Source organism: Zophobas morio, unplaced genomic scaffold, assembly GCF_036711695.1.
Source record: "Zophobas morio isolate AGI-343-1 ecotype UQ-CSIRO unplaced genomic scaffold, CSIRO_AGI_Zmor_V1 ptg000014l, whole genome shotgun sequence".
Classification (NCBI taxonomy): Eukaryota; Metazoa; Arthropoda; class Insecta; order Coleoptera; family Tenebrionidae; genus Zophobas; species Zophobas morio.
Window position 1 is genome coordinate 1983376 of NW_026972119.1, and position 25246 is coordinate 2008621.

At 31.8% G+C, this 25246-nt stretch overlaps 2 protein-coding genes across 8 annotated transcripts in view; one reads left to right on the plus strand and one right to left on the minus strand.

Annotated features, from left to right (window-relative positions):
- Positions 1–25246, minus strand: part of C3g (C3G guanyl-nucleotide exchange factor) — a 61780-nt gene that overhangs the window by 25916 nt on the left and 10618 nt on the right. Inside the window, exon 1 of one of the 5 annotated variants that reach the window (XM_064056243.1) lies at positions 22747–22986. The exons of 1 other annotated variant lie outside the window; for it this stretch is intronic. In XM_064056243.1, the coding sequence (XP_063912313.1) occupies positions 22747–22879 (133 nt within the window). In that variant the 5' untranslated portion in view covers positions 22880–22986. Of the gene's footprint in view, positions 1–12136; positions 12372–22746; positions 22987–25246 lie in introns of those variants that run through there. 3 more of the 5 variants (XM_064056240.1, XM_064056241.1, XM_064056244.1) reach the window with 3 other exon arrangements.
- On the plus strand, positions 11803–22786 carry LOC135129152 (microtubule-associated protein Jupiter). Of its 3 annotated transcripts, none has more exons than XM_064056247.1 (3): positions 11803–11943; positions 17652–18243; positions 22563–22786. In XM_064056247.1, the coding sequence occupies exons 1-3, from the start codon at positions 11923–11925 to the stop codon at positions 22667–22669; spliced, it is 720 nt and encodes a 239-aa protein (XP_063912317.1). In that variant the 5' UTR covers positions 11803–11922; the 3' UTR covers positions 22670–22786. The 3 variants fall into 3 exon arrangements, with proteins under 3 accessions (XP_063912317.1, XP_063912319.1, XP_063912318.1); XM_064056249.1 differs by lacking the exon at positions 11803–11943 and adding an exon at positions 12441–12526; XM_064056248.1 differs by lacking the exon at positions 11803–11943 and adding an exon at positions 16927–17066.

Sequence of the window (25246 nt, forward strand, 5' to 3'; positions counted from 1 at the left end):
TCCAGTAAAACGTCAAACTTGACATAGTATGAAGTAAAATAAATAAATTTTATGATGTAAATACAATTAATTGTATCGATAATAATTCGCTACTGAAAATTTATTGAAATATAATTTGTGTTAAAAAAAGATTTTTTTGGTTTTATGGTTTATTAAATGTAATTAAAATAAATAATATCAAGAACTTGTATTATATATCAAAAACATTCATTGTAAATAAGAAAATTATGTAAATAAACCATAAAACCATACAAAATTTTCCTGCGACCTCTATTCAAAATCCCAGTTTACCAATAGGAATTAAGGCACAAAGATGTTTCACTGAATTTATTACCGATTTTTCAAGAAAAGTATGCTTATAAGCCTATAAGCGTCTAATGGGTTAAAATAACAAATAATAATCACAATTTATTTGTTTTATATGTTCATTACAATAATCCCATTTATTTACCAGAAACTTCTAAATGAAATAATATCTGGTTGACGAGAAATATCCGCAAATTTGTGTTAGGCTCATCTGGCAACGTTTTCGGTAGGTAGGTATCAATGGAATAATGCGATTAGGTATACTGACCGTTTTAAGGAGTGCTCGTCCAATAGTGCGTAAACTAAAAGATTTGGTAATTTTCTTGGAAGAGTTTGTTTCTTCAATGAAAATTTATGGTTTTTAATTCTTCGGCCGCTTCAAAGTCTCGCCATGTGAAAGTAGATTATTTGATAACCTGTTTCGTAATAATTGTAAATACGAACAAAAGCATATTTGCATATTCTAAACAACTGGCCATATCGATTCCAAACTTGTACAGATATGTTTTTTATTGTTTCTGTTTTCAATGAAATAAATTTTATTTGCAAAATACCTAATGTCTAACGACATATCACGCATACATACTACCCCATTTACTATATTTTCAATCTGTGCATTTTTCGCTTCATTCGTAGGAGCCAAGTAAGAAGTATCAGTGAGACCGGCGGACTTTCAATAGCTCGTAAATGAAAAGATTTAGTAAAGTTTCCTAGAACAGTCTGTCTCTTCATAAAAAAATTTAGACATTTTTACTATGAAATATAGGTACAATACGGTATATTCCATTGTTTGTTTTCTTTGAGATACGACTAGTTCTTGTCCCGAAGTGAAACACCAAAAAGTCTAAAGTCCGGAAATCAGAGTGAATTTTAAAACACATAAAACGACTTCTTTATTTATTTAAATATTGTCCTGTAACGTCCTGCGACGTGGAATGGAGTTTCTTAATGTACAAAAGTATGTTAGATAATAACCGAAAAATTTTCTTGATTAAAACTAAAGGAAACACAATTATTACTTGGAATAAAAATAAAGAATATCAAGAACTTGTGCTATGTATTAAAAATATTTAATTTCAAATAAGTAAATTATGTTAATAAACCATAAAACCACAAAAATCTTTTTTTAACACAAATTATATTTCAATAAATTTTCAGTAGCGAATTATCGATATACTTAATTGTATTTACATCATAATAGTTATTTATTATACAAGCGGTTAAAGTGAATGTTTAATGAGCGGCCAGTTTAAGGCGAGAGCGGAGTATGCCGCGAGCGCCTTAAGACCACGAGTTACACATTCATTTTAACCGCGAGTGTAATACAAACTTTTATTCAATTTTGACAACCCCAAGTCCCAAATTGTGAAAAAATTGGTGATTCAAAGTTCACATTCGAGAAACGTCAGAATTGACAGCGACCAAATAAAAGTTTTATATGCGTAGAATTTAGGTTACAATATCAGGTGTGTGTGTGTAGTATGTGACTCTGGCGACGGTGTTTGTTTATTTTAAACAAACTAAAATTATCGAAAAATTGCAAAATCATGCAAGATTCCAACGGCAAAACTTGCTCCCAAAAAAGAGCAAATCAGAAAGTGTATCAAAAGTTCCTTAGATGGAAAGAGCAGCAAGGCATTGGAGAAATTACAGAAATGGTAACCATGGTTTTAAAACAGCAAAATAAAAATTTTATTTCGCTAGCGGTTTAAAAATTTTATGGTGCTACCGGATAAACCAAAGCTTTAGTGGCCTACTGACGGCAAAATAAACGTTTGTTTACATGTCAAAATTGAATAAAATTTATTTATTTTACTTTATACTATGTCAAGTTTGACGTTTTACTGGATCGAACGATTCCGGTAAAATCAAAAAAACGGACAAGTCCGATAAAATTGAGCCAAAAAGGACAAGTGTTCCATTTCCGGAAGCGGCCACTGACCCTTTTGGGTCTCTTTTGCTTTACCTGTTATTGTAAATACAAATGTAAATTTAGTATTTCTGTAACCGTCCTGTATTAAACATCGAAACCGAACGCTGTCTATTATCTCGCACGCAAGAAAACAAAGGTCCTTGGAGCAATATCAAAGTACAATTCGGTATCACATTGTCGTATCAACCAGATTAAAAAAAATATTGGTAGGACGAGCCGAGTTGCACAAACATTGGTCCTTCGAGACGGATTGCACAAAACATTCGTCCATCGAGTCGGATTATACAAAACAATAAGTCCTGTAAAGTGTTATAAGTACTATGTGTTTAAACATATGATGCTGATTTGCACGAATAAACAAATTAAAACATTTACCAAAGAGCGGTTGCTAACGATGTCAGAAAAAGTGACTCGATTTGGATTTTTTCTCAAAATAATAATAATATTATCGAATAAAAAAGTATGTTGACAGTATGAAATAAAATACATAACAACATACGTCCGGTAACTCTTTTCGCAGTACTCGTTTCGAAATTAAAGACTCGGCTACCTACTCGTCCTGAAACATATCACTCGTACTGTAAAATTTGAGCTACCGGACCGTATTTAGAATAACTTTAATTACCATTTATGTTTTCATCAACACTAACAAGTATTTAAAATAACAAGTAATAATTTGTTTGTATTGTTTATTCATTATAATAATTCCATTTATTCACCAGAAACTTTTAAACGAAATAAAATCTAATCGACTAGAAATAACGGCAGAGTTGTGCTAGGCTCATCTGGCAACGTTGCAAATTATATAAATGGTTACTATGAGATTTTTACACATTGTTTTCGTCGCCCTCTGTCGAGTGGTAGCTTTATTAAATGTATTGTTGCTGCGATTTGGGTTATCTACGCGCGCGATTGGTGTCCAAGCTTTTCGCCGGCGTTTGACGGCCGACTGTTGGTGCGCCATCTCTTGTTCGCCGGCCGTTGGCCTGTTCGCTCCAAACAATAGCATGGGTCTATCTATATGTATTTAATCAATGCTTGAACCAACGAAGCCCAATCACAGACACGGATTTCCATGACTCAGCTTCTATACTCCTATATATAAATTCGCTCGGAACTGAGGCGATATCTTCGATGCTTCTCGGCCAATTTCGGCTTACTAATTAAACCATTTTCCGATTTATTTTACAGAATGGGGTGCAGGGTGCGTGGGTAATTTACAGAAACGTGAATAAACACCCACGTGTTGGTATTTCGTGTTTTTGTCTATTTCATAGGTACAGGGTACAGGTGAGTGAAAAATGAATCCCGAGTACGATATTGTCATGTTGCTTCTTGAAACGCCGTTTTCACGGCGAACCGAGTTAGAACGTCGATAAATTTTGCTAAATATCGAGCAGTCAAAACCGTTAATTCATTTAATTTCCATTGATAAGCGACAAAATCGTCAGTACTCTAGGTTTTTTAAATCAGCCTGGTACGAAACATATAAACGGCTCTGCCGTAGCCATAAATTTATGCTGAAAGTCTATATTGTTGGCCATGTCTACTCTTAGGCAATGTAAAAAACACATGGACGACGTCTCCGGTATATAACGATTTAAAGAATTTCATCCAAAGTGCAAAGTCACATGAAAGTTCCGAAGTACACATTAAAAATTTCATGGGCTTAAAACGTTTAGAAATTTTGACTTGTAAAAACATTGTTGATTAAATGTGTTATGGGTGTTATTATTATTATTATCATTATTAGGACCCACTACTGACTCGGAAATGACCGGTATTCAGGCAAGACTTTTATCATTACTAACTATTAATACCAAGTAATATACATTAATCACATGAATTTAATTAATTTTATTATTTATACTATTATTGTCAAACTTCTATCATCGCCTCAGCGCATCAGACAGTCACGAGCCACTGCTATTCGAGTTGTATACCAAAAGACTATAATAAAGAAGAAAAGGTTTTCCTGAATGTCTGAATTAAATGTAAATATTATATTAAAATGCAATTACTGCAAGGAATTTGGTACATACAAATATAAGCAATTTAGTGGTGCCGTGGACTTTTATTTTTATAACCTTACGAGGACCGACTCAAGGACTCACTGGATAACAGCTGCGGAACGATTGAAATGGATGATGATCTTATTCCTTTCGTGTAACGATGTATGGTTTCTGCAGACGACTTGATCTATTTTTTATTTTTTAAGTGAGTTTGTTTTTATATTGGGTGCACATATTTTTTAAGCAAACGTACTGGGCATAAAATTCTGTTTTCAATATTTGGTTTTAAACATTCATCTTTCGGTACTTATTTGAAGTATCTAGTGAGAGCAGCCTACATGAAATTCAGGTTCTAGTAAAGCTACGTGATAAAAGTTGCATTGTAGACCGTTTTGATAACTATAAATGGGAAAAATAAAACTCTTCAGTGGACCCATTTTCATGCAGTTTAGCTTTATGCTTTTATTGGCCTGGCCTAAGAAGTGATATCCACCTGAAGAATTTCATAGTCGACATTTCACTGTTGCTATTATTAATCGAGTTCTTTAACGTAATATTAATTTGAAAACAAATTTTTGGAAATGTTAAATTAATTTTTTTACTTCTTCAGAAATCTAAATCCATCTAAACGTAATGGTCACCTAAATTTAGATTTTTATAAGAGTATAAGCACTAATGAATAAATTTTATGGCGTCTGCTAGTTAAATGGTTGTTTATGAAAAATCTTAGAGAAATCGCAATAGCAACAACTCGGTAACTTTGATTTTTTTTAAAATTGGTAAAAAATGCCGAAACCCACACCAAAGCTTAGTTAATTCACATTGATCGGTAATTAAAATCAGCGTGGGTAAAACTCAACATTTATTTTTCAATAGTACTAATTTACGCGACTGTATAGCGATAATGTACAGAATAATTCCGACTCGACGGGAATGGATTTGACGACTCTACTTCTCTCATTGATTGGACCAAAGTGCCGTTCCCGGCGATGGTCTCTATTTAAACAGCCACCGATCCTTTCTAAATATTTCGCAATCGATGTTTTTCTGGAGTGCCCACCGCGACTTTCACTTCCAGGCTTTTCTTTAGTCGAGCGCCGCCGTTGGTGACGATCAGTCACCACCACTCATCATAGAAAACCCATAAGCATCGTACTGGGGCGGCATATGGGTTTATTTCATACCAATATTAATTAATATCATAACATTAATAAATAGATATATAATATAAAATAATGATTTTACTTAGGCTTGTGTAAGCGGAATTTTTAGTGCAGGTCTTAAATGCGACAAAACCAATCAGTTTTAATTATTAACTCCCACACATACCTCAGATGCCGAGGGTGCATTTTAAAGGTAGTCAGAGTCAGACTGAGTGTAAAGTAGCCGATGGGCGTGAAGGCCCAGCTGTGTTGTGATGGTCTCACAGGGCCGGACTCAGGTTGAGTGAAACATAAGAGCAAAGAGTTGGGTGTTAAGGGAGATGGCAGGTTGCGGTGAGTAGTACTGACGCGCAAAATCTCCAGAGAGGCCATGGTATATACCTGAGCCTTTGGCCCATGACACACCAGGGTTGGCGAAAGCCATGAAAGGGGTGTCCTGGCTGTTGACTGACTGGTGGTAGAGGTGGTGGCAACAGAATACAACAGAGAATACGTTTACTGGTTAGGTTGAGAGATTAACCTGGTTTCTGAAGGAAATATAGTGACGTATGGACGTGAAGGTGTCCTCTTCACTTTAGCCGCGACAGTGCTTCTTCTGTTTTTACAAAATTGCCCCTAACAGCTGTGATATGGTCAAAGTTTTCCACAGTTTCCGTGTAATATATTTGATGCTATCAACAATGTGAAATCTAACTTTATCATCGATCTATTTAGATAATATGCCAGCTTTCTTTGTTACGGATTGTAGCTGCTGTTTATGTGACTCATTATCTGCTCTTTCAGTTTAATTGTACAAGAATTTAGAAAAGTCTTCGAATACAGTGCACAGTGCAAGACAAGGTCACGGTTCACGGTATTTCGTACCCTCTCTACCATTAAACTTCTAGTGGTGTTATGGAAGGAACTATCTTATTTATAATATAAGTATAACGGGCGATTCTTTAAATTTATATTGGCTGGTAGTTTAGAAACGTAAGTAACTATATGCGAGGTCCATACACCACACATCGGTCAAAGTCACGTTAAATGCAGAAGCAGAATAGTAATATCTAACCCAAAAAAGTGAACACGTAAAAAATTTGTATTATCATTATCAACGACAATTTTTTATTTCAAAGCCCACCTAGATTCGAAATTTGAAGAACCGCACGTTATTTAAATGATGCACTTTCTCAATTTATTTATCGTATCCTTCTCTACGCAGACAACTTAAAGTTTGCTCATTCGATTACTTCTATTGACGATTTCTTGCGCAGAAGGATTTAAATAATTTTAGGACTTGGTACCCAAAGAACAAACTTAAGATTAACGAAATTAAATGTAAGCTAATAATATTTTCTAGATCAACGTCTAAAATTGATTATTTATATGTCGCACTGTGAGAGCCAGACTCACGTAAGTCAAAATTTGCCGAATTTTTAAATTTATCATTAATGCATAAAAAAGTTAATGTACTTTTAGTGTATGTAAGTATAAACGGTTTTTAATAGTTGCGTAATGCTCAAATTCATCAAAATGTTTGTATTGCATTTCCGAAAATTACGTGTGCACTTAATGCAAGACTGCCGTATCTCAAAAATAAGTGAAATGCAAGTAAGCTATGAAGCTATGAGGTTTCAGTCGATGTTGATAATCTGATACTCCTACTAATTTAGGTACAAATTGAACACAACAAATGCACAATGTCTTCTGATATAGTTAAGAATTGACCGAAAACATGGAAATCAATTTTTGTTTGAATAGGAAAGGTAGGAAAGTTAATTAGAGTGAAGTAAATTAAAATTTGTCAAAAATTTCGATGGAATTTTGTAACTTCGTATAGAAAGGAAGTATATCAGGAAACAATAGTCAATCAATTCCCGAACATTACGACAACGCTGACATCAGGCTAAAATGAAAATGATTAAACAATATTTGGTCCTTTAGCAATACGTAAAAAAATTCGATGTACTGAATCAATTATGTATAAAAAAACGAATTAAATAAAATTATAACACATTTTATAACAATTTAGCCATAGTAGATGTTGAATGAAATAATACTGTGATCGTTTTGTGTTTTGTTATATTTTTTTCATTACAATGTGTTGCTAGTTTGCTCTTGTCTTAAATTTATTAACACGCAAGCCAAAATATTTGATATGGTGTACCAGAACAATAGTCACGTAAGTCAAAATTTCTTGTTTTCTATAAAGAGTAGAAGGTTTTACTCTAAAGGAATAAAAACACGATTAATAATAGATTGACAATACGACTATAATGTATTTCGAAGCCTTTGGTATTTAAGACACAAATAATATATAAAAACTTGGGAATTTTAAATCATTATTACTCAAAACATGCTGTTTTTTGAGTTACGTGAGTATTGCTCTCACAGTGCGATGTATGTATTAATTGGTACTAAGATTAAAAATGTGGATCAAATCAAATCCAAATCTGGACGTAATACTAAATCAGAATCCGAACTGATACCTTACATTAGGCTACTTGAATGTTTTATATGTATATTATTTATATTATTTTTGGAAATACCATATTTATTAGATCTAAATTAAAAGCACTGCGCTTCTGTGTGGTATCCTTATGATATTTATATCTTATTGGTAAAATCGATAGGAAATTCTGTAATCATCGTTTTTATGGTGATTACGGAGAATATCTTGTAAGATGTCCAAATGAAGCTTTACTACTGTTTGAATTTAGTATTACCTCACTAAAAAACTGAAAAATCTAAAAATAACAACTAACTTTAATTGACTTTTTTTTTAAATAACATATATTTTCTAGATTGGTATCACTTTACACTTTGTGCACTTTTTAACATTCATAGTTATTGTAAGGAGCCCTTTCCATGCACCAATTTGGACACCGTCATCTGTTGGGTAAAAAATTACTATTATTATCATTAAAAACCAAATGTGTTCGTTCATAGGTTCAGCCCTTTTCTGTACTTATCATAGCCTTGTAGCCTTACGGCAAAATCGACAAACAATTACGCAGGTTAAGTATTGATAGCATTATAAAAAAAAGTTTACAATCTTTTGCTTTGTCTTGTAGCATAAAATTTCCCTATACATCTAGTAATTTTTACAAATGCTGATGGCAACTCTATCAAGTCAAAACAGAACTTTACGCAAGCGCCAAGAAAATTCAAAATTTAAATATGTCTCGTAAAAAAATTGTTCTCGTATCAACGTCTGTAATAAGTAACTTAACCTAACTTCGTTTTCCACTAAAAATTCGTCGTCTTGTTGCCACTTATACGTATTGCTGAGAGAAATTGCGACGTTGGTGGACTTTTAATTAAAAAACGTACTATGTACTTTAATATAAATAAATACAGATTAACAAGTCTTACTACTACTATCATAAAATCACAAATAAAATATTAGTATATTTCAATACTCCCTCTAAATGAATTATTCATCCAATCCGTACGTAGTTGTTTTGTCAATTCATTAAATTGTATATATTTGCAACTTAATTTCTGCTGCTTATACAATCAAAACTTTTAATAAAATCTGTATTTTTGTTTGGCACCTCCCATAAAAATATGACTCTATCCGTTGATTTTCAACACATTGTTCGGCAATCTGACAAAATTTTGTCTTCTTTGGTTTTTTCCAAAAGCCATTATGTTTAACATAACTAGCTTATACTTATATAATTTCTGTTTCGAAGTGTTTTCTTGAAGCAGACTTCGTACATTTTCCCGCAGTTTGTTTCATTTTTACTTTCGGAGCATATGCTAAGGAAGTATTATTATATACGGTACTTTCGTGTTTTTCAACGTTACATGACCTTTAGAATACGAAAAAATAGGTATCCAGTTTCGGCCTGTCTCGGTTTTTATTAAAAAGATAACTTCCGGAATTACTGGACCGATTGTTGTCAAATTTTATATAAAGTTAGGACTATCGTGTCGATGGTAAAACGTTAATCAACATTTGTCGAAACATCGCTACCATTTTACATTAGAATTACATTGTAAACGTCATTTAAATTTTATAAAATATATACGAGCCCCGTCGAACTTCAATTGGTCCACACGTTAAAAATCTGATCCGTTGGACGATACAATTTAAATGAATAAGTAAATGTACATTATTGTTTTTTTTAATATTCTAATAATATGGGGTCGTCTAATACTAAATAGCATCAGGAATTTTAGGAGTTTAATTAAAAATAGCATTACACGGAATTTTGGAAACACGTTGATCTGAAAGTTACTATTGTGTGACACCTCTTTTATTTTTGATAACAGCATTCATTCTATATGACATCGTGTTTACCAACTTCAGGAAATTTTCTGGTGGGAATTTTCCAAATTCTTGGCAGTTTTTCTTTTAGTGCTAGTATTGTTTTTTGCTGGGTTTGCACGAAGTCGTTTTTTCATTTGATTCCATAGTGTTTCTACGGGAGACAAGTCACCTGGACACCCATTTTAGTACAGGAATGTTGTTTTCTGTAAAGCATCATGAAGCTCTTTTACACGCATAGCAGGATGCACCCTCCTGTTGGAAAATAATTTCTGTTCCAGATCCTGAAGCATCACTGTAGGTAATAAACTTTCTTCTGACTAAGATGTTTAAATATTTTCCTGCATTAACTGTGCCCCCCATAAAATGCAGTTTTTCAATACTTGTTACAAACATCGACCGCCACATAACAAATCTTGTATATTTAACTTTTTCTTTGAAACAATCTGGGTGATAAATGTTTCATTTTTCAGTCGAATTATTCGATCTCTGCTATTGCCACAGAAACTTCAAACCAGGACTCATCAGTCATCACTCCACTGTATGCAGCTCGCAATTCAAAATGTTTGTCCTTGTTTTTTTGTCAGAGTGGCATTTCTTTGGCCTAAGATTTTACTGACTTAACTACTGAAATTTATTTACTTTTTACGTTCCAAGTCCTAATCTATGACCTTCCCGATGGCCTGTGGATTTTCAAACATCTTTTCAAATTATTTCGTCCCACAGTAAGCTCAACTGTCTATAGTTGGAACGTATATATATTTTGACGAATAATTCGTTTTAATGTCTTCCTATTCATAACCGACTCTTTACTTTTATTTACATATCGAAATTTTGGCGAGGTGGAATCGCTGGTTTGGTATAGACAAATAATATTTCTGACATTATAACATAATAAACGGCAAATTTTTCCAATTGGAATGCCCTTCTTTGCACAAATTAATTATTACATTTTGAACTACTTCATTCATTAATTGCTGTTCCACGCACCACTGTTAACCACAAAACGGATTATTCCAGACTATTAATCATACTCAGTAACATTTATTTTGACATAATGCTGAACAATTACCTCGATAAATAACAAAGAATACCAAGTTTTATGTATATCAACGTGGTTGGTGCAGTGCAATACTAATTTTTGACAGTATTGTATTCCCAAATTTTCGGGAAAATGATTTAATCAATAAAATATTTTTGACTCTTTAATTAATTTTTGAGACAGGTTGTATAAACAAATCTAAAAAATACGAATATTAGATAGGATTTATTCGGCAAAATTTTGAGGGGGATATGCAAAAAAAAATACCATGTTTATGATAAGTTTATAACATCAACAAGATCTCAAAATTAAATTGTAAAATGTTAAATTATATAAGTTAGCGTTAATTATTACAAACATAAATATGACAACTCCAATGACAAAATATACTTAGAAAGGTGCACAATCAACTAGAGCATTTATTAGAGTAGTAAAATGTTTTAACCCCCGTTGGTCATTATTATTTTATAATTATTATAACACATAAATGTACTTTCGCAAATTCGTCATTTAATTTTAATTTACGCAATAGCATATTTCCTTAATAAATAGGTACGTACTTATTTTGTAAAACAGATGCCGAAATCGATAAAAAAATTTAAGTTGTGTTTAAAAGATCCGCTACGGAAAAATTACGTTAATAATCATATTAAAAGAACAGGCTTCGACTATCTAAACTTACTTTACGTTAATAGACTGTATGTAAATTTTAGAAAAAAGTATTAAAAATCATTTATAAGTTATCAAAATGTATAAAAGATTACTAAGAAACAAAACTTTAATGAGGATCAATGGGTATTATTGACAAACCCAAAAAATAATATATTATTTCCTGCCTTATCTTTGAAAATAAAAACGACACAAATTAAAGAAATCTCGTTTAAAAAAACTAGAAAATCGTATTTTACAAAGGAGTTTCTTCAAAAGGGAACCCACTGGTTTCCGGTCGTTTTAAATTCAACAGTAACATCTAATCCAACAACAGACAAACGCTTCACAGCAAACGTCATGTAAATAAATAATGAAATAAAACCATGAGATTTAGGATGCTATTTCTTACAGTAGATTACCATACAATGATACGAAATAAATTTGCATGCGTCCATTGCTATAAAAGGATGTGACCATATTTAAAGCTGATAAAGTTTACCAATAATGACGTCGAGATGTGTCATAGTGTTCAGTGATTAATATGTTAGACACGATTTATGAAAATAATCGCTAAAAAGGTAACAGTTTATAAATATTTACGCCCAAATACTCAATATCCTTTCCGTCTGCATGTCTACAAAACGTTTTAGACTTACGTTAAAAATTGTTTAATTAGTGCCTAGGACTGGTCATTATTTCCAATTAATTGTATTAAATTATTTGTTTATTATTATACAATTAAAATAAATTTAAAACACATATGACATTTACCTGTGTGAGCCTTATTAGTTAATGCACATTACATCTGCACTGAACCACATCCAACGTTTCAGTAATAATAACTAATATTTTATTATATTAGTTACTAATATCGGTTAATCGTAATCGTGGAAACCACCCATGTCTACCAAGCACCAACTGTATCACTTCACCGCTCACTCACTTACCGCGTACTTTGAGTATGTTATGCTACTGAAACCTCGTAAAACTGATCCAAAAAGCAGACCGTCGAAGAGTAGGGAGCGCTTATTTACTAAAACAATTTACACAATGTGTTGAAAAACTTAACCTATCCCACTTCTTTTTATGGCTTCGTACTTGAGAAATTGGTGTTGATTTGTTGTGACTCTGCGTCCGAGTTCAAACTTAATTTCTTCAAAAGTATGTATCACATTGAAACACTCGGTAATATTCGTATCATGATCATGTACGTTAAACACAATTTTTTTAACTGTTCTTTTAAAATCGACACAAGATCCAGTAGTTACGGTTGCACTAAATTTTTAGTTACCCTTTCGATGTAATCTACCAATACCCCTATTCTAAAAAACAAACGGAGGTCTGTTCAAATCAACCGCGCCTTTTGAACTTATTGCTGTAAGTGATCCTTTTTGACCAATTTTTATGCAAGACGTGGCGAAACGTAGGTAAAAACTACTTACTTCGCATTACTGGAATGTCATTTGAAACTATAAGAGGGAGTCTGTGGAATGCGTTTCTTTACTATTTTTAATTTCGTTGGAAGTGCAACCCTCGACAAGGATTATTCTTCTCAGAACTAAATAAAGATACTACGAACCTTGTAACGGAAAATTTTACAGGGTTTTTCAACGTAATTATTACAAATACGTTGCACCAATTATAAAACCTGCTTACAACAAATGAAATAATAGACTTTACTCCACATATCAGCAGTCATGACTTTAATTAGTAACATAAACTAAAAAAAAAATCCAAGTGCTAGAGAATCACGATAAATTTGGACTATTAGACAAACTATAACAAAAAAATATTAAATAAAGTGGTTGTTGCACAGTAAATGATCATTTCCTTTATGCTTAATTAATATTAAACCAATAAAACTTGTTGTTTATAGCGTTTAGCATTCTGTTTTAAATCCATTTATATTATTTGGGATCTACTTTGTAAGGTGCACGCAGATAGAATTAAAACAGTGGAATATAAGTTTACAAAACTTATTCTTCCTTACTGTATAAAAATTTATATGCACTTATGCAAACGTTATTTTAGTCTATGAGATTAGATTACTTCTACAATACACTTATTTCAAAGTTAAACAACAAATTACGCATACCTACACAGGTCATTTTTTAATATCTCATTCATTATTACTTTATGTTCGTCAAACTCTAAAAATGTAGCAAGCTACGTATTGTTATGAAGTCTTAATACACATCGATAATTAACTTGATTTTTATACATTTTATACACAAAAGAGATATAGCAGTTACAAACAGTGCTGTGATTCAACACCCAAAAACGACGGTGTGGTTCCAGGTGTACAATCGATTACGAAATGTATACTGGTACAAGTCGTATAAAGGCTTTTGACAAAAATCTAAACATTTCGGCAGTTTTTAAAATTGATTCAAAAAATAATTTCAGTTCAAAAGTTCATACATTGAGGATTTCATTTCTAATAAATACTCTTCCACAAACTTTTGTTTACTCTTTAAATCACGAGGGTAATATGGTAACTTTGAAGAATCTAGGAGTATCTGGCTCTTAGCGATTTTATTACACTAATCTCCCAAACTACCACTTTAATATTGTGTAATTGTGTATATGGTAAAACGCTAGCTAAAATTTGTCAGTACCCCACATCAAAAAATTTATGACGTCATCTCAATTTTGCTAAGTAAATCTCGTTTGAAATTTATAACATGGCTGCCGCTTTAATTATAGTTTAAAATATGTCGATATTTTTAAACTTACGCAAACGGATTAGGTCGTGTTATTATCAAAAAATTGGTGGATGGCAGCGTGTCAAAATTATTCAATAAATGTTATATTGATATGATTTGAAGTTACCCCTTACTGGTATTGTAGTAATGTGGTTTTAGGCGTTTATGTATAGGGAATGTCCAAAAAATAATTATTCAAATGTGTACTCAGTTTTCTCGAAAATACTCCTTTTTTATGATTTCAGTAATAACCTATTTGATTTCCGCGAAATTTGTAGAACCGAGTAAAGTAATGTTTGCATTACATATAACAAGTAGATAGAATATTGTCCTCACGTAAAAATAATAAATACATGTTTATAGTAAATACATTTTTATACAAGAATACTCCTCAAAAGTACGAAGAAAGTTCTCTCTAAATAACTTCAGGCGATTTTTTTGTAGAAATTGATATACGTAGGTATAATTTTAATTAATCTCTATTTATTAACACAACTTCATTTGTCTTAATAAGTACTTTAATAGAAACGTTCATTTTATTCGATTTTCAACAGTGATAGACAGGACGGAAACAGGAAACCTGAATTTTATTGCACATACAGTGAAACACAACTGGAAATGAAACATTCTTGGATTAACTTGACTAATAATACGTATTGTCAAATCATCTAACGTTTTTTTTAGTAATCCTGCCGAAGCAATTACAAAAGATAAAATAATATTACTAAACCGCAGCCACATATCGCACCGCTGGGTAAATTTTTTAATGAGTACACAATTACGTAAACGGAAGTTTATATGAATAACAATTTATCATGATAAAAATGTTTATTTTAAAGATATTTTCAATTACCTCTAAATGACAAATCCGAATAATTTATCCTAATATTTTCCGACAATAACAGTTTTTTATTCAGCTGGTTAATTAAGATTTTGAAAGACGTATCATAATAATTCCTACATGTAGTTTTGCAAGTTGATTATTTATGAAAAAGTGTACAGATTGGTGAACATTTAATTAATTAATAAATCTAAATCTAAATGAGAAGATTCTCCCAAATATATCTCACTCATAGACGACGAGGTTAAGACATGAAAATGTAGGTATTTTATTTATACATATTCATGGCAATATTAATAGCTTTTTTCACAAAAAGTGTGCAGTGTAGTTCGGATGATGTCCTTTGTCAATTTTGCTGCATATGCACTATACTGCATATAGTTAGTGTTGTGTTTTTTACGAAAATAAACTACTCAAATTGATATACGTGCCCTTGCTAAAATGTTGATGGTCATCACAAAATTAGGTTATGCAAAGAACTCACTTGAAACTACGCATAGCATACGTCTTTATTTATACTTTAACAGTCCGCACATACTATATATTCATTAACTTATATGGGTTATCACAACAAAAAAATAAAATTCGCAAAATTAAATTTTATAATTTTAAATTGTGATTACTGATTTATTATGATTTGCACATCAAAATTACTTTTTTTCATTTTAAATAATATGTATTTCCTGTAAAAGATTTGTGTTTTCCTTGGTTATATTTTAATTATTTTTTTGTGTATGTATTCGTGTATTCACTAATTAAAAAAATATACAGTGCATCTTTTTTTAAACGTGGTCATACGGATTCCCATGTTAAATTTTAGACTTCATGTTAACTTGTGTTAGGGTGAAAACTTAGAGATGATTTTTACGGTGGAAATAGCCTTAGGGTTCATCATTTTCTTTACGACTTTTTGGAGTAAATTGCTATTTTGTGCTTTAAAAAATAAACATTATTCTGGTTAATAAGTTTAGGTACATCTAGTGTACCGGTACATCATAGAAGATTCTGACTTATCATTTTGACTTGTCATTTTTGACAGCATAATTTTAATTTAATCATCAAACTGTTATTGCAGTTTTTAGAAAAGAAACGGAATGATAGAATTCAAACATAAGTGAAGAAAATAAAAGATAATTTAACTGAAATTGCGTTTTTGATGTCCAGGATTGGTGTCCACGACCGAAACAACCTGTGTTTATAAATGTGTCATAAAATGTTTGAATTCTGCCCTTGCCGGGTATGGGACGATGTGAGAATGCTGCAGCAAAATTTTGTGTAACCTTTCTTGTCGATAAGCATTTAATGTATCCAGTAACCATCCGGTCAGTAAAAACTAGTTGCTATAATAGTAATCGAACAAGTACCTAATCAAATTTTAGAAACGTCAGGTAAATAACTATTTTTACATGGCTGCCTGCAATATCACCGGCAAAAATACCCAAATAATTGTTTTTTTTTTTATGAAGTATCGTTTAATTTAAAGTATAACCTTTAATAAAATCGATAAAATATGACCCAAATTACATCCAGTAAAAATTTCAACTCTAACTCTTTACTCAAACATAATTGAACATGGGAAATAAAATTTAACATGGGAATTCCTATGGTCACATTTAAAAAAGACGCACTGTATATATCTGCTGTCGCGTCATGGAACATTAATGCATGAGTTGGCCACGGTTTCTTTTGTAGAACCATGGCCGACTAGTATAAAGATTATGGCCTGTCCGAAGGAATGTCAAAGGTACATTACGTGCTGCCATCTATTAATAATTCAAAAACGACAAAAGAATTATTAACACCTTTTGAAAGGCACAAAGGCATTCATACCGAAACAAACCACCATTACACGTTTTGAAGTCCCATAATGTCAAGTCAAATTAAAATTTTGCTAAATTATTAAGTGTAATTATTAATAGATGGCAACACGTATCGTACCTCTTGGACAGGCCATAATCTTTATACTAGTCGGCCATGGTAGAACTAATGCAACACACTAATGTCACAAACATTTAACATAATAGCCTTGAAAACAAAATTTTGACATGTGTAAGTTATCAAATGTGTTTTGGAGTAGGTAAATGTAATTTGTAAATTAAAAAAAGGATATCAGTGTCCACAATAGTGTGCAAAAATTACAAAAATCAAAGAAACGGTAAGTTTCATTAACGTGCTAAATATAAACAAAAAAAAACTGTTTGGTCGGTTCAACATGCGATTAGGCAAATGCATCAAATTAATTAAAATATATTCAGAAAAAAAGAATATGTTTATTGTGTTATGTCTGTTTATTCAAATCGTCATGCGCTAACTGTAGTCCTAATAATCTTGTTTGATAAGATTTGAAATTGTCAGTGTCAAAAATCTTCGAAATTTTCGGTAATATAATTTTTATTAAACTGCGACCTCCAAAAATGTTATCATATTCAGTTAATTACCTGTATGTAATTATCTCAATACATAATTTAAACCAACTGTTACATTTTATTTAAAATAAATAAGGTTCTAAATTATTATTCCCCTTTTTGTCAACTGATTGTTATTCTGACAACTTAGAATCTTACCGAATAAAGTTTTGATATTGAAACATCCTTGCAATGAAATTAAAGCAGTTGTGTACAATTTTATTGCTAGCATGTGTTTATTAACTTTGGGTGTTAGTAGTATCATTTCTATTTTTTAACCTACGCCCACGCCACTTGTTACCCAACAATAAATCAATTTAAAAACTAGTTATTAGATTTCAGTTATGGGTGACATAGAGGCACAAGTTTCTGAAAATATCAGTGAACCAAATACTGCTTGTAACATTCCGAAATCATCAATAGACGTTCTGAAGGAATCCAAACCAAGTGAGAACATCGCAATTAGTGAGCCGCAGGACAAACTTCACGACTCGTCAACAACAGATACCGCCGTAGCGCCATCGACTATTAACGAAACAATGCAAACCGCTATATTAAAAACCGCTTGTGAATCAGAAAGTGAAAAAATTAATAATAATTTAGTTGATGAACTCAAAAATAACAAAACTGCCACTGATGATTTAAAAAGCACCACTGACTCATGTAAACAAAATGAAAAAGTGTCTTTGAAAAACAGAAGTGATATTTTCTCTTTAAACGAAAATAAAAATCTAGCACCCACAATATTTTCCGTTGGAGGAGCGCCATCTAAAACTATACATTCGTCATTTAATAGTTATTCAAATAGAACATCTTCAAATGATACGATTGGATCGATCTCCAAACAAACCCAATTCAGGAATCCCCTAACAGGCATCGGAGTTAGTTCCAACGATGAATTTAAAAATAAACCGACGAAACGACGAGGTATGTACTTATTACGATACAATAATATTAACGGATATGCCGCCGACTAGTAAACTGGTTGTGAAACTTGGTCGCAAACAATATACAAAACTCATTTGACATACACCTTGTAAAGTTTTTATGACTTTAGCGGCTTAAGCCAAATCACCCTTATAATGGACCCGAACCGCAAGTTCACAGTATTATTACTGTCCATTGTTGCCATAATGGAGCTGTAAAGTTTTACTAGGTAGGAATATGTGAACTGAGTAAAGTTATACAATAGCCAGTTTGACTTATAAGGGTGCTTTGGCTTAAGCGGCTTAAGTCATAAAAGTTTTACACGGTGTACGTCAAGTGAGTTTTGTATACTATCCACTAAGGGAGAGAGAGAAAGGCCCCGACAAGAATAGAAAAAGCAGCATTTTTAATCGAAGGCCATTTAGTAGTAGTAACTTGTGCAATTATAATTCGTTATAAATACACAAATATTGCAAAATAGCCAGAAAACATTTTTTACCGTCCTGTATCATAAACAATGTTTTTACGCATTTTGTATATTCTTGTTAACTACAGTGGTTTTTCATATGTCAGTTATTTTCACACTGTCAGAGGGTTACAGTGCAGAAAAGAACTGAAAAAACACTGTATTCTAAGCCAACATGAAAATATCTGAAAGTACAGAGTTCTGAAAGACTCATTCCGTATCTCGTTTGACAAATGATATCACGGATTTATTATGGACTAATTTTATAAAATTCTTTCTTTTGGGATTATAAAAGCACCATTTTTTCAATTTTTGATATATAAATAAACTCATCCATAAAGCGATGCAAAACCTACTGTGTATATTGTGCCAAAATAATGATGCGATGACGTCGTAAAACGAATTTCATTCAACATTTTTACCAAAAAGTCGGGTAAAAAGTTTAATACATTATTCGTGCGTATTTTACAGTGCTCGGTTTTGTTAAAACACTCCGGCTTCGCCGTCGTGCTTCATAATCATAATAAAACTTCTCACTGCAAAATATTAGTTACCGCACTGATAATGTAAATAACTACTGCACTTCTGTGTAAAATTGGGTATTTGTATCTGTTTCTAAGCAGTACCGAGAAAGTGTCAATATTCGATGTTTCCACGATGTTTACAGGGAAGCAGTGGAAAAAATGGTAGCTCGAAAAGACCGGAAATTCTCGGACCGCAAGTATATTTGTAAAAATAATAATCAAAACACAATTTATAATTCGAGAAATAAAAATAAGGACATATCGATGAGTAAACTGTAGATATTAAGAAAATGTTTTTAACTATATAAATTTTAAATCAAGCTGTTAAATGTTAGAATATCAGGAAAATTAACTAAGTCATTCCGACTGAAATTGATAAAATAAATCGCTTCATTCCCTAATTTTCTTTAAAACATTGTGCATTCATAATTTTCATTACCAATACATAGTGTCCAATTAAAGACGGGAGATTGTTTCATGGAAATGTTTAGTAAAGTGTCACAACTCATCCAAGTTCATGCATACACAACATAAGGGATGACCAATCGCGGGAGGTCCCGGAAACTAAATTTTTAGTCTAAACTTGATCGATACGATTGTACTTAACGTTTTAATTCAAATTTTTGACAACCAAATAGAAACAGGTTTAGAGTTTAAAAAGGACCAACATACTTTTTCTGAAACACATCCAACTGCTATCACATATTATGTTGTTCAGGTGTTAAAATTCTTTTCCACTTTACCCATATATTATATAGTATGTTCGGACATTAAACGTACGTTTGTGAAAACAGAATATGCCGCAAATTTTTACTAATTAAGTAAATGGTATACAACTTACTGAAATATCTGCAATTTCATTTAGTAAGAGTTATATTAGTTTTATGTTCCGCCAATTAAACGTTGAAAGTTTGTGATTTTGGAAAATATTTTCCGCTTACTTTAATAATTGTTTTGTTTAAAAAATTAAGTACCATTGCAATATATTTATTCAAGACGGTGTGATTGCAAATTGTAGTTTTTCTCGCATCTTTCAATGAAACATCTATAGATTATTCCTTAGTGGGTATTTACTCTTAACATTTGTTCTGTCAATATTCCGAATGGGCATGAGATATTGATATTACATATAAAAAAAAATACGTTTCATATTAACGACTACCGTTAATGTAATAATAATAAACAGCACAAGCATTTTTTCATTACCTGCCGAAAAGAACATTTTTTTTATTTTTATTATTGTTAATAAAAGGATTGAATTAAAATAAATTTATTGTTAACCTGTGATTAATAAAAACCATTCTCTAATTGGTGGTAGCCAAAGAAAAAATTTTTAAAGATGCAAAAAAAAAGTCATAAAATAGGCATGTTTCATTTGAAAAGAAAAAAAAAATGGCTAAGGTTCTCTAGACAAAACTTTCGTCGACCCTGATTGTTTTGTTCACCCTGGATACGTATGAATGCATTGATAAACCAGACGTATAAACTCACGACATTTCGGGCCTTTTCGATAGGATTTATTCATGTTTTCTGGACATTTCATGACCCCGAAAGTACGAAAAACGTGATCTCCCATTTCCGTCTGTGTCGTCTGTCTCGATTTTTGTTTGACATTATCTCCGAAACTATTAAACCGATTGTTGTCAAATTGTATGCGTATGTTAGGAATATCGTGTAGAGGGTAAAACAGTAGCCAGAATTTGTCTAATCATCCCCACCAACAATTTGATGACGTCCGTAATTTTTTTTTTTTAGTAAACGCAATTTACATTTTATAAAATAACATACTGTCGTGTACACATGGTTCATGAAACAGCATTATTTTTTACCGTAGCTATCAAAATTTTCGCAAAAAATCCAACTAGACAACAAGAATTTATAAAGACGGTGAACAGGACGATTCCGTGGCTGCATTGGTCACTATGATGGAATATCAAAACGGTCACACTTTCAATTACGCCTCATGGGTGTTTCTTGAGCAGGATTTGTTGAACTGTACTTTAGGGTGGAAATAACCTTTGACCAATTTTTTTTATGCCATCTTTATTTAAATACATAATTATTTTTAAAAAGCCTAAATCGTCCAGAAACAAACGTTTCCGACCTAGATCGTAGAAAATGACTAACAAATGCATGTTTAGGTCGTTATTCAAAGGAATTGCCGCACTGATTGTCACTCTCGATTCTTACTGTCATTCTGTTGTGTCAAGAAATATAATATTATTTAATTTTTAATCAATAAAACATTTACGCGACATAACAAATAATATGCATCACTCTGCCAGAAACTGGTTTTGCGAATACTCGCTTAGTTGCTGTCCTAGTAATGCAGATAACTACTACATTTGTTTCGTAAATATCCCGTAAAATTATCTAGCACTTATCAAATCAGCTGATCGTAAAACCGACAAAAATTACAAATTATAAATAACGTCATACATTGCACTGAAATGATGTGACCGCAAATTGTTGCTTTATTATAAAAAGGAGTGTCGAAAACAAATGCCTGACGTTCGTGTAATACACTTGCGTAATACGAAAATGCAGGATTACTTCGAATTGTAGATCGTGTGTGTAATCAACTGATCATATCAAAACCTAATCATAATTTATGTATTCATCCCCATCCAAAAACATGTGAATCGTATGAGACTACTGTTTAGTGAACCTTACTTTAAGTGTATAATGTAACTCGCTCTTTGTACTTGGACTTAAACAACCCCCCATCCTATTTTTAGTTTATCTATCCCAGAGATCACAGATTTCATCGAAATTTTATAAAAGTTTTTACATTCAGGGTGTGAAGATACTAATTTAAAATTTCGGTGTATTTTGAAACGATCCTAAAGTAATTAAAACGAATGATTTTGTTTGGAATATTTTACACGAAAAGTGCCGCATGATTCGATCCTCTGCTTGTGATTTAAAAAATCCACCCGATTTTTCGCTTATTTTCACAAAATTCTACAATTTATCTTTAGCGACTTTTTAAAAATTTTGGTACAGCACTATATTAATTTAATTGTTCCCTTTCAAGGAAATGAGTATTTACATCTTAAAAAAAAATTAAATAATACATAGTTATCATGTTATCAAAAATAACAAGCAAGGAATAAAATGATGCTATCAGTTGATTTTGTTGGTACACTTCCAACTTCTAAACCATAAAGATATGTGAAAGGTTAGAATTATATTGTTTAGCTACATTACATGCAATAAGGCCTGTAAATGGTAAATCTTACGTAATAAAGTTCCCTTTTACAAATTTCTTAAATCGATTATTTCCTTTTATATGTGAAAAATTACTTATATTTATTATATTTTTACAGACGGTAATCCACTACTTGGAGTTGGCTACAAAGACGACAATGAATTTTTTGGTACAACTACAACCCAGCGAATCCCTCCAGGTGGATATTCAAAGGGCTTATGGTAAATGCAAATGAGAACAAAATTCCGTTACAGATCAATCAACAATGACAAATTTTTAGTTGTTACTTATATAAAAATTACCTTCATTGTCATCTAGTGGAAACACTGATAATAAAATTGTCCATTGTCTTCTATTCCATCTCTTTTTATCACATAATGTATATTTCCTTATTCTGGCTCTCCTCTCATAACATAAATCCTCATAATCTGGCATTGCAAAAAACCGATTCACTCAAAAATCGACTTTACTATTTCACGAACTTTTTTCAACTAAACATTACGAATGACTCTCCATCTAAAATTAATTCCGCACAACTGCGAAACAATTCGGAACAATAAATTCTATTTTTATTATTTATTGTCGAAGACGGTTCGCGTTGATTAATTTGTTCGCTACAAGTCAGTTATCTACGCCGCAATCATTAATTAGAATTACAGTACATTGGTTAATATCATATTTAACTGAAATAAAAAGCGTCTTTTGGCAATGTCGCAAAACCTGATCAAATCCCTGGCGTCTGTCCAGGGTTACAGGACTATTTCAAGTTATTTTTGAACCTAACGATTTGTAAGGGATCGTTGGTCCCAATAATAATAATACAAATTTTAGTAAAAGGGTAAACAGTAGTAAAAAATATTCTATAATGAATTCGCGTAGAGCAGGCTTTCACTTCGTCGTTTTTACTTAATATACACAGCGCAGACTTCACGCGAAGGCTCAATTGTATCCATAATTTTATATATATTCAAAGATACACACTAGACTTATCACTATGTACATTGTACATTTAACCATGTGCCCACTGATAGAATTCAATTACTTGGTTTTATCTTCTGTATTATGGTAGTATGTACCAGTCCTACTCAAAATATAAAACATTCGTCAAAATAACCCTACTACAAATACGTCCTTAGATTACTCGCAGAAACATGTTAAATGACAAAAACATCAAAATACTGGAGCAGATTGTTTTACCTATTTAAGTTATATTAATGATCTTTCTGAATGAGATATGTATGCCCCTATGAGTATAGTGTTTTCACAGGTATGTATATTGTTATTAAATATTTGATGTTATCCTGCTTTCCAATAAAAAACCATTGAAAAGTAATTATATCAGATAGATCTAACATGACGTAATCTATTAACAATAGCCCTTTCCCCCACCAACACCAAAAATTAACAAAAATGTATACATATGTGGAATGCATCAAACGGAAATATCCATAATTTTCCAAACACTTTGCATGGGGATCTCACCAAAAGAAATGTACCTACTTGGGAAAGTTGTAATAAAATTATCATTTAGCAATGGTTGACGGACATTCACTTTGAATTTTTTTTCTACGTCACACTATTACAAACAGTCTACATATTTAATACTAATAAGGTTCTAGCATGTCATGGAAGGAGATGAGTATGGATGAAAAATACCGTATCTTCGATGTGAAAATGAAACGGGCCCTACAAAACCTGCAGAACGACCTTCCATTATCGAATTTCGCGCATTTCATTAGTGAGTGGACGCAGTGGTGCACAGAGATTTGTTATCCAAATCCATAATGTTATGTTGTTGTTTGCGATATATATATTTTCATTTACAAAAATAAATACCAAAAATATCGATAACACACGCCTGCGATGAAAAACCTGGTAACTCCTGTAAATACAGTACAATAAATCCAGGACAAGTATGTCAATTTGAATAGACGCAGCAGTAATATTAATAATAACAGTGCTGTATATATTCCCACATTTTCGAGAAAATGGAGTGAGTCGTTCTTGATTTAAACAATAAAATAAATTGCCTGATTCCTTAATTTTTTTGAATCACCTGTATAAATAATTCTAAAAACTATGACTGCATTGATAAACCGCAAGTGACGAGTTATAATATTTTGCATATTTCAGACAGGATTTATTCGTCAAAATTTGAGAACAATTTTTTGGGAGGGGATAAACGAATACATTTTGATTAATGATTTACCATGATTACCATAAACTTACAACGTTGTCATGATTTCAAACCTATCGGTTTTGCAGCTTCAAAATTAAATTGCAAAATATTATGCAATTTTGATTTTTTTCCAAAAATCTAGACGTTTAGGGTAAAAACTCAACGCGGATTCATAAACCACAGGTGCAGGAGTATCTTATTATGTAAAATTAATATAAAAAAAATAAATTTGACAACAGTCGGTCCAGTAGGTAGTTTTGGAGATTATCTGTCTAATAAAAATCAACACAGACAGACAGATGGACGGACAGACAGAAACGGAATACACATTTTTAGTAATCTAAGAATCATGAAACGTTGAGTTAACTTACGCTTAGGAAGTAAAAATTCCATCACGTAGTTTTTCTAAAAAATGTCAAAATCAAAAACAAAAAAAAAAAAATGTGTTAGCGTCTTGCAAAAAAAAATACAACGGTTTGAAGTGGAATCATATATTTGAAGTGGACCTGAATGTCAGATCTTTGAGCAAGTCAAAATGAAGGGATGTCAAATGGAAGCCATAATAATAAGTGCCACAAAAAGTTACGTATCCAATTTTTCTTTAAAATTGTGTATTTCTTAAA

Bases quoted from the DNA above. Each gene is read 5' to 3' on its own strand.
- LOC135129152 (XM_064056247.1), top strand. From the start codon at position 11,923: ATGAAAATAATCGCTAAAAAG. The intron at 11,944-17,651 runs GTAACAGTTTAT...ACTAGTTATTAG, and splicing joins TGAAAATAATCGCTAAAAAG to ATTTCAGTTATGGGTGACAT. The intron at 18,244-22,562 runs GTATGTACTTAT...ATATTTTTACAG, and splicing joins TAAACCGACGAAACGACGAG to ACGGTAATCCACTACTTGGA.